The 16,485-nt window shown below is 47.0% G+C and overlaps 1 protein-coding gene across 4 annotated transcripts in view; it reads left to right on the top strand.

Moving 5' to 3' along the window:
- FOXO3 (forkhead box O3) overlaps positions 1-16,485 on the top strand; it is a 108,156-nt gene that overhangs the window by 1,879 nt on the left and 89,792 nt on the right. For 2 of the 4 annotated variants that reach the window (XM_037065002.1, XM_037064999.1), the window contains exon 2: positions 996-1,746. In XM_037065002.1, coding sequence (XP_036920897.1) covers positions 1,129-1,746 — 618 coding nt within the window. In that variant the 5' untranslated portion in view covers positions 996-1,128. The other 2 variants (XM_037065001.1, XM_037065000.1) reach the window with 2 other exon arrangements.

The following is a 16,485-nucleotide window of genomic DNA, read 5'->3' on the forward strand; positions in this document are numbered from 1 at the left end:
CTCGGTGTGCGCGCCCCTCTTCTTTCCCGCTAGTGTTTTTAAAGGACTTGAGCGAAGGGGGGGAAACTGTCAAGATGGCAGCAGCCGGAGCAAGGAGGTGATGAACGTACCGGTCCGGGTTTTCTGGCGGCCCGGGAGAGTTAGCGCTTCCCGACCTGTTGGAAGATTTGTGTTCCGACTTGCTCCCCCCCTCCCCCCGTCCTTTACAGGGGAAGGGGTGGAGGGCAGAATGTCCGTGAGAAAATAAACCACACAAAACCCTAAAGTAACCGTTTCTGCTCGGCTTGACCGTTTGCGAACACTCTCTGAGCTGCTTGTCCCCCTTCCCGTATTTTCTCTTTTTATGGAAGTGACAAGGGTCCGACTGCGCCCCAACTCACGTTCGCCCTGGCGGCCCTTGGGCCAAGAGGGGAGACAGAAGCCGCCCGTGCCTTGCCCGGGCTCGCGTCCCTCCGCTAGGAGGGGGGTTGGTGACAGGGGGCCGCGGAGGCGGCAGGGGTGAGAAAGGGGAGAGCACCCGAAGACGCCACGTACTTTGACGGCGACACCGCGGGAAGCTCTTGAACGGGCCCAAGCGAAACATAAACAAACGCACGCCCGACGGAGCTTGGGCTCCGACCACGGCTGGGGTGCGCCGGCTCTGGCCGCTGCCCGCTTTAAAGGCGCGGGCCGCGCCCCTCCCCCGCCCCGCCCCTCCCCCTTCGTCCCCGCCCAACCACCTAGCCCAGGAGCGACCTGCGGATCTGGCCGGCGGCTGGGGGAGGGGGCTGCCCCGTGCGAGCCTGTGGATTCGCCCGCGTCTCCCCAGCGGCCTGGCCAGGGGGCGGTGTCTGCTGCGCCAGGTTCGCGGGACGCACGTCTCCAGGTCTGCCTGATTCTGGGAGGCGGGCGCTGTGCGGCGGCGGCAGCGGCGGCGGCGGGTGAGGACTCTCGGAGGACTGGGCTTCAGCCCGGGATAACCAACTCTCCTTCTGTCTCCTCTTGTGCTTCCCCAGGCAGCCGCGGCGGCAATAGCGGCGGCGGAGCCCGGGAGCTCTAGCCATCGCGGCGTCCCCGTCCCTCCCCCGCCGCACCCCGCCCGGGCAGAGAAGGGAGTGCGAGAGCCCGAGCCGCGGGAGGGCGGCGAAGATGGCAGAGGCGCCGGCCTCCCCTGCCCCGCTCTCTCCGCTCGAAGTGGAACTGGACCCAGAGTTCGAGCCTCAGAGCCGGCCGCGCTCCTGTACATGGCCCCTGCAGAGGCCGGAGCTCCAGGGAAGCCCGGCCAAACCCTCGGGGGAGGTGGCCGCTGACTCCATGATCCCCGAGGAGGAGGACGATGAAGACGACGAGGAAGGCGGTGGTAGGGCCAGCTCGGCCATGGCGATTGGCGGCGGTGGGAGCAGCACCCTTGGCGCCGGATTGCTCCTGGAGGACTCGGCCCGGCTGCTGGCTCCCGGAGGGCAGGACCCGGGGTCAGGACCAGCTGCCGCGGCGGGTGCGCTGAGCGGGGGAACGCAGACGCCGCTGCAGCCTCAGCAGCCACTGCCACCGCCGCAGCCAGGGGCGGCTGGGGGCTCCGGGCAGCCGAGGAAGTGCTCGTCGCGGCGGAACGCTTGGGGGAACCTGTCCTACGCCGACCTGATCACTCGCGCCATCGAGAGTTCCCCGGACAAACGGCTCACTCTGTCCCAGATCTACGAGTGGATGGTGCGCTGCGTGCCCTACTTCAAGGATAAGGGCGACAGCAACAGCTCTGCGGGCTGGAAGGTGCGTACCCACCTCGGGCGGGCGATGAGACCCGCCGGGCCTCCTGCGCAGTGCGAGATGCCTTCGATCCATCGGTGCGCGCCTCTCGGCGTGGAGGAGAGGGGTTGGCATAGAGCCTCTGCTGTTAGGGTTTGGGGGTTGTGTATGAGCTCTGGGGGGGGGGGGGTACCTGGGGACAGCTGCGGAGGGACGGCACGGGGAAAGGAGGCTCCTTGGGAAGTCTCAGGCATGATCAGGTTCGCAGAGGGGGCTAGGGACTGCGGCAGGGGAAGGACAGACGGACGGACAGGAGTGCATTTGATGAACCTACATCGCAGAGCAGGTAGGTTCGGTGCCAACTTTGGAGTAGAAGTCATAGTGGCCGTGTGTCCAAGGCGCTGCAGGTGGAGTGAGGGGCAGTGGGGTGTTTGGGGCTTGGGGGGGAGGAGTCGGATTTGTGTTTTCCAGGAGCATGATGTGTTGTCACTAGCTGGAAGAGACCCTTGGGTCCAACTTTCAGGCTGGTGGGTGTTAACTCCCACAGGCATAAAGATACCATTAGAAAAAGCAGTGGCTGCAAACCTTTTCTTGGCCGTCTCTCTGTTGACATTATTTCTCAGAGATGTCTCTTAAGTAAATCTGCCTCAGTGGCCTCTGAGATGTTCTGGAGCCTCCAACGGGCCAGCTCTGCCACCTCTGTGCAGCCTGGACCGCACCTGCTGCTCTGACTGAGGCCTGGACTCGAGCGTTGTGTGAGGTGGGATCCAGATGTGGAGGACTGGAGGCCTGGTGCCTCACTGAGGCCTTTGAGAGGGAGGTTTGGGGGCAGGGCTAGGCTGTAATGGTTTCTATCAATAAGTGAACCTGAAGAGAGGCTCTCTACTGTTCCTTTTCAGCCTCTTGGGGGCACTGGACACGTGGTAGGGAGAGAGGTGTGGAAAGGCCTATGATGTAATGACTTCCTGCAGTTGGGCATCCAAAGAGATTAGCTCTTGTGCCCCTGCTGATACCCAGCTGCTTTGCTCCTCCTGGCCCTGTCCCCCAAGATATCAGTGTGTCAGTACCAGGGGAAAGAGAGTCCTGCAGTTGGAGATAGAAATTGCTTATCACTTGCTTCTCTTTGCAATTAGCTTTTTTTTTTAATTATTAAAGAGGTAGTTGCTTCCTCCCGTCTCTTCCTTTATCATATTTGTGGAGCCCTGCATCTTTCTGGGTTCCAGTAGGTGTATAAAATAAGAAAAGTCTGACCTTAGTGAAGAACTGAAGCATGAAAAGCAAAAGAATTTAGTGTTTGTCTTAATTTGCTTAAAAATAAGTGCCTTAAAAAAATTTGTAGCTGGAATTGGAGAAGCCTTGTTTAGATTTCAGCCTTGTTTAAACAAACTTTAAAAGCAAAATGTTTGCATTTATGTTATTCCACGAGTCTCTTTCATTTCCTTTAACAAATGCTGACATTATGAATGTTACATTTGATTTAATCTTATTCCTTTGCAAAGGAATGACAGTTGTGTGAGATGAGAGGTCTTTACAGAAAGGCTAAGTTCTGTTTCAGAGCAGTACTGATGTGACAGCTTTTAGAACCGAGTTTCCCAGTGGATAGCAAGGGTTAATTTCAGTGTACAGGCTCTAAGGAGATAGAGGTGGAGGTTTGGAATACCGTTCAAATTCCTCACACCTGAAATTTAGTCCTGCATGTTCTGACTTTGGTGTGCAGACTCTGTTAAAGTTAGAAACTTTTAACGTACTTGAAAAAGTTAATGTAGGCAGGGCTTTCACCTTCCCTATGAGTTTTAAGATTACAAAGTAATTTATTTCACAAATAGCATTTCTTGCTGTTGTGCCTGTAGTTAAAATAATAACAGTTTAAGAGCATTTGATATTTTAAAAAAGATTTGTGTGAGAAAGTGATATTATCAAAAGTAACCATAAATTGAGGCTGGGCTAATTCTATTTTCATGTAGCTTGCAGGATTTGCAATAGAGATTTTGGGCCTAGTCATAAACTTTGTGGTTTTATGCCCTAAACAATTTTTGGTCTCAGTTTCTTTTTTCCCTTCTCTGCTGTCTTATTTCTCTTTAACCAAAATTTTACTAAATACTGTACATTGAAACTCTCAAGCCTTAGTATGTTTACAGGACATGCATTTAGTGATGCTTACTGTGAATTTTTACACGAATTCCACTTCTGAGTATTATATAACTAATTCTTAAAGACGATAAAGATATAATTTAGTTAAAGAATTTTTGTAAGACGACCTTTCTCAAAAGATGCAGCTGTGCAAAAACTTCCAAACCTGTGGTGATGGAGAAGGCCCTTTGAAACTGGGGCTGGTTTCATATTCCGATTATGACTAACAGCCAGCCCTATTTGTGCTTGTGGTTTAGTGGAGGCAGAAGAAGAGGAAAAGGGAGAGAGAGGTCAGGAGCTAATTGTGACCCACGTTCATGTGTCCAGGTTTCAAGAGTTGATTCCTATTGTGATTAGTCATTTTGGGAGCATACGTGAACATTTAAACCACACTACTTTCATTCTGAGTTACGCATTTGGGTATTTAACCTCTAAAAATTGTCTAGAATTCGGGTTAATGTCTCCTGGTCATGTGTGCACTTAGGCACAGTACGTAGGGTCTAGGCCTTACTTCTTTTGTGGCTTTTTGGACCATTGCATTATGAGAGCCTATAACCAGAATTATCACCCTAAGACCATAAAATGAACGAGTTAGAAAAGAGGCCTTGGAGAATCAGAATCGAGACCAGTGGTCTGAAAGCCTGGTTGCATGTTAGAACCACCTGGGAGCCTTTAAAAAATACTGCTACCCAGAGAATCTGATTTAATTGTGTTGCTCTGTGGATTAGTGTTTGTAGTTTCTCAGGTGAGTCTAATGTACAGCCAGGATGAGATTTGCTGATCTAGTTCCACCCCCTTATTTTGTATCGGTGAAGAACCCGATTCTTCAAGTTGATGGCTTTTCTGAAGTCACACAGCTAGTTAATACAGAGGTAATTAGTAGCCGCAGTTCTAGGGGTCTTTGTTCTTAATCACACTGTTTTCCTCTTTAAATTGATCTTTTTAAAAGGTTATTTACTAACTAATAAGAAGCCTTGACATAAGTAGCAGTTGCTCTCCTGAAAAACGTATTTGCCTCTCAGTCTAAAAATGTCTAGGCTATTACTTCAGCACCAGAAAGACAAGTGAGTGTTGGTGGAGGTGGAGGCAGAGTGAGTGCGTCATGTTTGTGTCGCTGCCCAGTGCCAACAGGACTTGTGCTGGGAACTATGGAGTGATAAATGTGGCAGGAAAAAGAGAGCATGTTAACAGAGAGAGGAAGTTCCTGGTTAACTTGGGTTTGCCAGATGCGCACTGTACGGGGGGCGGGGGGGTGGTGGTTGGGGCAGCAGCTGTCTCACAGGTTCCCTCACCTCGGGCATTAAAGTAGAAATGAATAATCAGATGTGGTTAAGAGGGGAAAAGGTTACATTTCCTTGAATTCATGTTAAGCTCACTTGCAACTGTGCCCCTAACTAAACTGGTGAGTTTTCTCAGTTCCTCCTGTCCTGGGCACACCTCTAGGACTCCACAGTTCACCTTGTAAGGCCCGTTGATCCCGTACTTTCCTGCACACACGCATACACCTGCATTCCCCCTGGATCCGGGCACAGAGACGCTGGGCGCTCACAGGTTTCTGCGGAGGTGCCCACAGTTTCACAAACGCAGCACACTCCGTGACGACTTTGGCTGCTGCTCCTGCAGAGGGTGGTTCTTAGCAGACCGAGTCTGCCTTGGGATGAGAACGTGTGCTTGTAGCTCGACTTGCCGAGGTGAGGGCTGACCTGCCACATAAAGCTTGTTTATGTGCCCACTGTTCTAGTTTTTTAGATTAATGCATCCATGTTCTTTTCACCATACTGTATTAAGAAAGTGATATTTTCACTGCAACTTTTATATTTAAAAATTATACATATTTAAATTTTCAAAGTGATAAAGTTGTCGCAGTTCCCTCCCGGCTCATAAGTTTGACCTCAGTCACCTTAGTAGTAACTCACCAAAGGGCCAGTTATGGTCATGTGTGAGGAATCTGTCTTCTGTTTCGCCCATGTTGCCAAAATGCTATTTTGTAATTTCCTTTGCAGTACTGTCATCGTCAGTGATTCTCAGCTAACATACTTCCTCTTCCTACAGCAGCATTAAACTAGGGGGACTGCTTTTCCTCTTTTCAGAGCTGTGTCATCGACCTATGAAGTGAAGAAATTGGCCCTTTAGACTTTGATCTCCGAGCCCTGTGTAGCAGAGAGACTCTTTCTTTAATAAAGAAGCCGTTTGTTTTGATATGTTTGTCTCCTTCTTAGAAAATGAAATGAAACTATGCAGACTTATTTTTAGGAGATTTTAGGAGAGTTCTATTTTGAGAGAATGACACCATACAAGAACATCTTGTAGTTAAACTTCGTAATACTCTACTTGTGATTCCTTCTTAAAACGTGCAAGATATTTTTATTTGGAAAATTAATAAAGAGGCTTTGTCCCACTAAAAGGTCATTTACTCACTCTGGAGAAGTTCAGCAGACTCCATCCAAAGATGTCGATTTAAAAATGCAAAGGTAAGACTGTTTAGGCCCGTGCATTCTGGTGAGGTATCCTACTCACCCATTGCTGATGCATCAGATTCCCAGGACTGGAGAGAGTGTGGGGTTTTTTTTCATACTCACTCCATTTTGCCTGTAAGGAACAGACTCAATCCTATTTTTGACTGCTCGCTTTTTTCCTCTCACTTTTCTTGTTGCACAAATTAAGGGGTTCTGAAGATCCACTTTGGCTTTTTGCTTCTTTAAGAAGCAACTTGGGATGGTACACATACAGGTAGGTGTGTGTCAGTGGCCATTATACATCCGGGGTACAGTGTATGAGTAAAAGATTGGGAAGAGGAAAAAACCCTTTTCCCCATTTGCAGCACATGCCATTTCATTCATTCAACAAATATTTATGAAAGGTATACTGTGTGCAGAGTATTCAGCTGGCCCCAGGGATCTAGGTAGTAGCAAAGACAAATAAGGTTCCAGTTCACAGGAGTTTCCATTCTGTTGAGGGAAGACAGAAAATAAACATGTAAATCTGTGCTGTGTGAACTTGTCATTGTTGTCCATCCTCTTTGCCTTTTTTCACATGTGTACTTCTGCTTTCCCTGGTGCTTCAGCTCTGCGAATGGCAAAGTGGGTGTTGAGCTCTGGCTTGGGGCTGGCCTTTAATTCTCTGCAGATTGTTTTCAGCTTGCTTTGGAGCTGCAAGGCCATGGTGACATGGCTGCTGTGGTTTGGGCCTGTTTGGGAGAGCTGCAGCTTCCCCAGATCCACCCAGTTTGGAGCACACTGGGGTCCTGGACTGACCTGGGGTCTCCAGTTCTGTGTCCCCGGGAGGGGCCAGGTTTAGGACTAGCCTCCCTCTGGAGTGGGTATGAGCCCTGATGCAAACAACTCACCTGCATTGCTGCTTGCCTCGAGTTCAGAACTAAAGGAGACCTTAGAGCTGTTCTAACTCCTTTAGTTTACAGGTGAGGAGACAGAGTTAAGTGTGTCCTTGTGAGCCCAGAGCACTGCTCTTCTGTAATGTCTGCTGTAACCACTGTGGTTTCACAGCTGTTGGTGGCAGTGCCGCCGTTTCTGCAAACTATTACTTCATTTGCTCTCCTCTGCGCCCCTCCCCCTCCTCTAGGCCAGCTGGCACAGAGTAGTGGTGTTTCTCTTTTTGCATTCCCCATCAGCACCCCGGCTCACCCTGCTGGAAAAGCCTGCTCTGTCCACTCTACCCTACCCAGCCCACCCTTGACTCCTGTCTGTTTCTTTTGTCACTTTTCTGGGACTCCTGTGCATTCCCAAGTACAGTGTAAGAGCCTTGAGAGTGAGGGATGTGTCTACCAAAAAGGTGTGTCTGGTACTTGGAACTGCTTTTGGGTCACGATGTCCTCAGCCCACGAGGCTAGCCTTGTTCTGGGGCTTGACACCGAAAGGGGATGATGTGATTCTTGATTCTCCTTGATTTCCTAGTTAGAACTCTTAGAACTTTTCCCTTCCTCCCAGTTCTACTACAGTTTCTCCTAGGCTCCTTCTCCACTCCCCATATTGAATTTCTTCTTCTTGGCCTAGTTTGGGAAGTTGGTGGTGTGGCTCTCCTCGTGGAGTTTGGGCTTTGAGATTCACACTAAGGCCATGGGGTCTGGGTGACAGCTTTGGTCTAGAACAGTTAGTCCTTTCGGGGGAGAGAAGAGTCTAGGGTCCTCAGTGGAAGAATGGCGTTAAAGAAGAATTCCCTGTCCCTGTTCCTGTCAGGGCTTGAGAAGATGGAGCCCTCTCAGGTTCATATTATCGCTGATGGTAGTGAGGCTAATCCAGAATCTTTAATGGAGTCCCCTCAGCTCCTAGTGAACACCCATCACCGCCCAGGTTCAGATCTGTGTGTGTGCATGTGTGTGTGTGCAATGAGAACTTTGAAGATTTACTCTCATAGCAACTTTCAACTATGTAAATACAGTGTTACTAACTACAGTCACCATACTGTGCATTGTATCCCGTGACTTGTTTATTTTATAACTGGAATTTTGTAATTTTTTTAAAAAGCTTCCAATTAAAAATTGTGTGTGCCACATTCTTTACATATGTTGCCACAAATCCTCACGTCGATCTGTTGGAATACTGTCTTGAATGCTTATCTTCCACATGTGGCTGACTCAGGGTGACTGACAGCTCTCATGTGTTGGTGGGGAAGTGGACTTGGGCCCGTGGTTTAGGCTCCTTCCCTTGATTTTTGCATGAACGAATAAAAATTGAGTCAGTGTTTGGGCTTTTAGTGGGGGAGCAGAGGGAGTGGCTTTAGAAATCTTTCAGAACCTGCTGGTTCGGGGATTGATTTCTGTTTGGTCACTGACTTGGTGATGGTTTACATGTGGGTCAGGTACAGACTGTATTACTTAGAACTAAGGGAGTGATGCATTGTGTGTGGAAATTCTTTGGGTCAGACCCTTGTCTCAAGAAAGTCGGACTTAGGAGAACAGGGTATCTCTGCTTCCATGGGCTTCAGGTAGGTAGGTCAATGGAGACAACACCACCACCAAGAAAAATGGATTTCGGGGGAAGAAATTTACAAGAAGTCTCTGGCAGAAGTTTGGCTGCCAGATCAGATCTCATAATTAAAGGCATTAAAAATATTTTGTGAGGTGGTTGGCTCTTTGCAGTGCAGTTACTAGGTTTTAAAGGCAGGCTGCCAACAAGACAGAATCAAAAAATGTTGCATAATGTAAGCTGCTGGCCGAGTTCAAGTGTTGATCTCTATTGAAGGGAGTACTGCTTTTGTCTTCAAGGTAAAAATATGTATGAGTAGGACCTAAAATAATGGTTTTAATTGGCCATGGGAATGCAGAACCTTTGTGCCCTAAGATAAAATGTGGCCGGCAGAACACTAACCTCATGTGTGCGTTGGAGAAAATTTCAGAACTCTCAGTTTCGTAGTGTAGATAGGTGAGCAGTGCCTGGATGGCGTCCAGAAGAGGGACTGAACCCCCGTGATAAATGGGGGGCAGGCAGAGCTGCTCCGCCTGATAACTGGGTGGCTGTGGTGTGGGGGAGGGGGTGGGGCTGGAGGCCGTGCAGCAGGAGGTGGTGGTGGCCACAGTGGACTTCCAAAGGCACAAATCGGGGCGTGAGCCTGAGTTTAAGGGCAGCATAAAGTTATATCCAATATAGCTTGTGAGATGTCTCTTTGAAAACTGGTAGTGCATTAGAAAGATCCAGTGGATAGTTAAGTCATTAACGCACATAATTCAAGTCTTGACTGATTTTTTTCCCCTAAGTTGTCCTAATAATTGATTTTTAAAATGGTATTTCTTTCATCATAAATTATCTAGATAACTGCCTTTGTTTCATATTTCATGTTAAGTTGAGCTGAGTTATGTTTAAAGCCTCTGGCTCGCCTTCCTCTCTATCTCTTTTGTTTTTATTTTATGTATTTCAGAAACTCAATATAACACTTTATTTAATGGTTTTATAAAGTAAAATGCTTTCTCTCAGTCTCTCCATTACAACCTTTCATGTTGGGAAATCCCTAAAAACAAATTTACCTGCTTTAAAACTCAGTGTCGCTGCAGCTCTTCCAGTTTTCACCTCACACAAGAGCTGTCCTGGGGCTTCCTCCCAGCGTTCCTTCCCACACGATGGACTCGTTAGTCTAACGCTCCTACATTTGTGACTTCGTCTGTATTGGGTCACTCCCCACCCTGACCCCAACCCCCCAGTTGGCCAAAAACAAGAAGGGCGTACAGTTCTGTTAACAGATTAATTTGCCATGTGTGAATATACCTGTCGTTCAGATAAACAATGGCCTGTGGACTAAAATTGGAACCCTGCATCCAAGCATTCTTATGAACTTCTTTAAAAGAATAATGATCAGTTAGATTCGGTGAGTCATTTGTGTAACCCCGAGAAGCTTGGAATGGGCTCTGACAATGTCGTAAGCCTGATTATGTTAAAGGGATCTTTGCGCTGTGATACCAGTGTGAGTGTGCTTGCTTTGCCACACTTGGGCTCCGAAGCTCCTGAGAGAGAACTTCCTGGGTGAGCTAGTACACTTTTCTTGAAATTAGTGGCCTAGATCAGACCTTCTATCTCCAATCCTGTCCAATAAAGATAAGCTTACCTCCTTCTTTTTGAATAGATGCATGTCCTCTGCTGAACTGAATTTTGGAAATCAGGCCTATTTCCATGTCCCCCATTTCCACGAAGACCCTTATTTCAGGCTGAAAGTCTAGGTCATTTGGGCTACATTTTAGGCTTCACCACTTTTTACCTTGATGCCTGTTGCTAAGGCGAAACTTGGCACTTGGCTGTAGGCACCATTGAGTGAGTGTGTTTATTCCTACAGTCTTACAAAGTCAGAAAATGCTTTGAGCCAGTTTGTGGGCAGTTACTACTGAGTAAGTGAAGTACCATGTGTTATTAGGAAAGCGAACTTGTGCAAGTGAATGCTAATGTCTTCCAAATGAATTTTAAAGTCATTACTTGACAAATGAATGCTTTTGTTTAAAAATTCCCATTTTTTAAGATGTAGATTTGTCCAGTTTAGTTTTCTAATCAAATAAAAACTTTGAATTGATGAATTATTTTAAACTATTAACAAAGTGGAAATGCCTCTGGGTTTTTCTCCTGGGCTCCCTGTGTTTACCTGGTTTGTATGAGCAGAGGTCATTTCACCTGGTGTCTATGTTACCTGCCCTGAGAGTCCCCGGTTTGTTTTGTGTTCATCATTCTGACTTAAACAGGATCATAAGGCTTTCAAACGTTTATCCCAGCTTGTTACTTCATGCATCTGTGCTGCTGAAGAAGGAAGAGAAGAAAATAATACCATCTCCATTTTATCTTCTGTATCATGTGATCTTACAGCTTTGAAAACTCACTTGTCAGTGTGGTTACTAGGAGGGTAGTTTCAATTACCAGGTGCTCTGAGAACTACTTCTCCCATCTCTTTCCTCTTGCCTTCCCTCTAAAGAAAGAAAAAATTAATTTTGCTAAGGGATACATTTTATTGTTTTCTCTGATACATGATTTCAAAGTTGAACCTTTAGAAGATTCATTTGTGAGAAGTTACAGCTCTTTGCCTCAAGTTCCTAGTTATTAACTCTTCTGGGGAAAAAAACACCCCAGTACATTGTGTTGAAAGGGTTTCCTCATAGGTCTTTGATCTGCTACCAGGTCTTTGACAAATGAGGGCACTTCCTTGATCAGCTATTCCTGATTTTGAACCCAGGACTTTTTTTCTCAAAGATTTTATTTATTTATTTCTAGAGAGAGGGGAAGGGAAAGAAACAGAGAAAGAGAAACATCTGTGTGTGGTTGCTTTTTACCTGACCCCACACTGGGATTCATGTCTCCTGACTGGGAATTGAACCAGCGATCCTTTGGTTCCCGGGCTGGCACTTAGTCCACTGACCCACACCAACCGGGGCTGAGTCCAGGACTTCTGATGTTGGGTTGATCCTTAGATCAATCTCAGACTTTAAGAGTTTCAGTTTCTCTTGTCCTAGTTGTTCCCAGTTGCTTGCCATTCTTTTCTCTTTCCGTTATGTTTTTTAGACATTATCAGAAGTAAAGAAGGCTTTTTCTCTTTCCCTTCCACCTATTATCTCTCTGTGACTTTTCTCCTACATCAGTGGTTTTCAGAGTCACTGCGCTTGAGAATTGCCCAGTGAGCTTTAAAAAACACGTGTGTCTATAACAGTCAGTCCCATCCTCGACCAGTTAGGGCAGAATCTCTAGGTATGGGGTCAGGGTATCTATATTCTTAAAGCTCCCATGTGATTACAATGTATAGTTAGGGTTGAGAACTATTGTCTTAGAAAAATGAGAGCTTGGCTGTGGAAGTCATAACTATTTTTGTGTTAACTTTTGGTTGTATTTCCACACTCCTACATGGGAAGATTACAAGGTGGAGTTTGGTCCCTGGAAGCTCCGTATAAGAAGGAGCACTGTCAATGTGGGATCTAAAAGAACAGTTGGCTGTGTGTTCAATCCCCAGTTAGGGCACATAGAAGAATCAACCAATTAATGCGTAAGTATAACAACAAATGAATGTTTCCCTCTCTACTCCCCTCTCTCCTGTTCTCCGTCTCTCTTGCCCTCCTCTTCCCCTCTCTCTCTAAAATCAATAAATAAAAATTTAAAATAAAGAACAATTGGCTTCTAGGACAGGGGCATCAGTACTTAACAAACTATCTAGGATCTCCTCTGTACTTCCTTTCCTGTAAATGAATGTGTGTGTGTGTGTGTGTGGTTTTTTTTAAGTTTCAAACTCCCACTTGTTTTTCTAGTCTCACTGGACCCCAGTTAACTTATTTTGAAGTTTTCAGGAATTTGTAAGAAGAGATGGTGCTATTTCAAGTCATTGTGTAAGACTTGAAAACCGAGACACGTAAACTTAGTATCTCCTCTCTGTGCAGTCTGCTCAGGGTCTGCCCGAGTGTGGTGCATTAAGTCCATGCTTCTCTGAGTGTGGTCTCCAGATCAGCAGTGTCAGCATCGCCTGGGAACATCCAAGCAGCTGTTGGGAATGCAGAGCTTTGGGCCCGGCCATCTGTGCTCTATAACAAGGCCTCCAGGTAATTCTGCTGCAAGTTGAAGTTCAAGTAGCACTGCTTTCAGTCATTTGCTAAGTCTGGAATTCTTTGGGTGACAGCCTAGGAGTCAAAAATCAAAATTCTTATGCCATCTTAGCTTCAGAATCCTGACAAGAGTGGGCAAAGGTAAACCGCCAAGCTGTGGTGGTATCTGCTGAAATGTAACAGAGACCCAGCCCCCTGGGTATTCTGGACTTCCCACAGATCCTTGTTGCTCTGGAGCTTTCTGTGCAGGGTAAGGGTATTGGCCTCCCTGCTGGGTGTAAAGGACCTGCTCAGGTGCACAGAGGAAGTCAAGTGCTTGTCCTAGTGCATATAGCGCGCTCAAGGCTTTGTGTTTAGCTGATCTTTTTGTTTTCCGATCTCCCCCTCCCTTGTTTGTTTTGGTCTTTGGAAAATGTTCCTTAGTTTTCAGACCAGCATCAGACGGGAGTAGTCGTACTGACTCATCCACAGACGGACACGGGACATGTGGGAGAAAGATAAGATTAAAATGTGCTGGGTGTAATCGGCGTGAGAGGGTGAGTGAAGTGAAGGGGAAAGTGGTGCAGCTCTCCCGATGAGGTCAGAGGCGAGGCCGTGGTGAGGGGATGCATCCGTCTTGGCTCAGGCTTTTGAAAGGCACACGGCCTCTCCCACCACAAGGTGAAGCCAGGTAAAGATCAAAACAAGTGATCGCTGCTTGTCGGTACCATTGGATTCTGTAGTCCATTAAGCAGGGCCTCATGATCAGCCATATCAAACATAGCTGATGGCTTCAGGCATATAAATAGTGCAAAGAACAGTGGGTTGGCCAGGACTTGGAAGTTCATTTCGGGACCTCTTAGCAGCTGCTTCAGCATGTTGCCTGAGATTCATAAATACTCTTATATCTGACACATTAAAAACCAAATAAACAAAGAACCCCACCCAATTTGGATTACAGACTCTTCTGCTGTTAGTAGCATTATGTTTTCCTGCATGAGGTCTTGTCCGAGGTGACAGTGTCGGGGTGCTGTGCTCCAGAGGGGTTTCTTCGTGGGAATGGGGAGGGCAGGCAGATCGCTCTGCCAAGATTCACAGAGGTTCTTGAGAAGGATCGAGAAGGCAGCAGGTCCAGGTGTTGGGACACCAGAGGGTTACTGCACTGGTGGGGTAAGCTGCACTGGGAGACTTACGTCTGGGCCGAGTTTGGAGGAGAGACCTGTGTCTTGTGCCATTAACACCGCACACGGCATTCAATTTGGACACCAGGAGAGGACTAGGGACTGTTAAGACCAGAAGTCAGTCAGATGCAGCTGGTGGGAGCTTGAAGTACTTAGGATGATGGGGTGCTTTGCACTGTGGCTGCTGCTGGCAGGTGACACGTATAAACAGGTCAGTTCACTTCCATTTTGGTTTTCCAAAAGGATGGGCCATTGCTTGCCTATTTCGGGGACACAAAGGGGAGGGTGTCTTGGAAAAACCTGGTATCTAGGAGGCATTTCCAGAGGAGTAAAGTACCTTAAGAACAATGAGGCTCATAAGAAAAAGCCTGCCTCCAGCAGTCCAGAAGGCTTGGCTTCCAGCCCGAGGATCAGAGGGATCCGAGTCCTCGGCTCCTGTGGCCCAGATCTGAAGAGGTGATGAGGGACGTCTGTCTGCTCACCTTCTTTGAAGATCCCCTGTAGGAGGCCGCGGAAGAGGGCTTTGGTTTTGAGAAGACGGTCCCTGTGTCTCGACCTCTGCACAATGCTGAGTTGGAAAGCGTTGTAGCTGAAGTGGAAGCTTTTATTCCCTCCCCACCAGAAGGGCAAAAGCCAGCGTATTTGCACTCTGCATTGGCACAGACGGGTGTGATGTGTGTAGTCACAGCCTTCAGTTTACCCACCATGCCCATGGCTTTAACTAAAAGCTGCTGTTAATTGATCATTCACTATGTGCCTCAGACACTGCTGAGAGCTGTTACGGCTGTTAGCTCTCCGTCTTTACAGATGAGGAAACTGGTGCAGTGTGTTTGAGTGACTTAGCCAAAGCCGGGCAGTTGGTAAGAGATAGAGGTGACATGGCTGAATAGGTGTATCTCTACTTTGATGAAATAAACTCTAAACTTACTAATTTATTCAAGCTTTAGGGAATTTTGCTTTTATACTACTGCCTAAGACCTCACTGGGCTGTTCTATCACAACTCTCATTTTGGTTTAAAAGAAAAGAAAGGAGGGGAGTTTGCATGGTCTGTTAAAATTAAGACAGAGGTGTTCTATTTGGCTTGTCACTCTTTCAAAACCCATAAAGAACAGACTTGAGGTTATGTTGTGGACAAACATTCGCACTGAACACAAAAGGCTTTTAAAAAGCCTTGCACTCTTGTGAAGTGTAATTATTTGTAGGATGGCACTCTCCAAACTGCTGTTTCCCCAGGCGGCAAAGCAGATGTATGTTCCGAGGAAGGTGGCCCAGGCTGTATTTTGCAGATTCAGAAATGAGATACTGGGATACGCTTACTCTGAACTGCATTTAAACTTCCCTGTGGTCCCTGCTTTCCCTCTCTTCTCTGCCCCGTGCAAGTGGAAGCAGCCTAATTGTGTACCACCTTTGGGTGAACAGCCACTTTGTGCTTGCGCTGGTTTCAGAAGCCACAGGGTCACTTAGGTCTCACTTTCATTCTTTTCTTTGGGTCGGCCTCACACTTTGAGGCTCAGGACATGGCGTGCAATGGTTTCAGAAGGTGCACTGGCACGAACTGGTGTTGAATGATGGCAGCATCCCGAGGAGGCCAGCTGTGGGGGACGTGGGGGACTGAATGATTGGCAGAGAGGGACCTTGCAGCACTGGGTGGTGGCCCAGGAGAAACACCGGGCAGAAGCTGGAGGTCGGTGGTTGTGCGATTGTGAGGGAATGTCAGGGGCGACGGCTGGATTTAGGACATTTGCACCATGACGTAATGTATTCAGAGAGCCTTATCAAACAACACATACGTGCTTGCAGTTAAATGGCATCATTAATGAGCACATTTTATAACTACAATGCAGACAGTTTGCGTTCAGTCTCTGCCATGGAACCATTGAGACACTTGGGGGAGGAAAGTGAACCATGGCAGTTCTTACTCTGGAAGGAAAAAGAAGAGAAAGCAGTTATTTTGGGGTTCTGGAATAGTAAAAAAATTATAATCATATTTTGCATTTTGATAGTGTCTTCCAAAAAGTTTAGAATTATGGATAATTTCTTCTTCGTCAAAATGGGAGAGGCATTCTGTCTGTAAACTAAATCTCCCAAAATCCCCCGCATTTGGGGGGCAAAGATATGAGGAGAAAGAAATAGGAAACTGCACGTTCATCTTTTCTCCATTATCACCCTTTTATGAGAATTCATCTGCAGCTTACTGCCAAGACTGTTAAAAGGGCTTGGTTGTCTGGTATTTCTCATCTGCATGAAAAATAAAAAGTGTCTCCATTTTTTATAAGATTAACAATAAAGATAAAACTTTCCCAATACTTCAGAATATAGGCTGTGCACTCTCCAAGAAAAAGCCCTAAAAACAACCTCGGCTATTTTTGGAATATTACGTAAAGAGAGTTTTAACTCTCACATAGGGACAAAATGTTTTTCCTTACACTCTTAACCCCCACAGAGAAAAAGGGGAAATAACC

This window comes from Sturnira hondurensis, unplaced genomic scaffold (genome assembly GCF_014824575.4).
Source record: "Sturnira hondurensis isolate 20B ecotype Veracruz unplaced genomic scaffold, ASM1482457v3 Scaffold0015596, whole genome shotgun sequence".
Classification (NCBI taxonomy): domain Eukaryota; kingdom Metazoa; phylum Chordata; class Mammalia; order Chiroptera; family Phyllostomidae; genus Sturnira; species Sturnira hondurensis.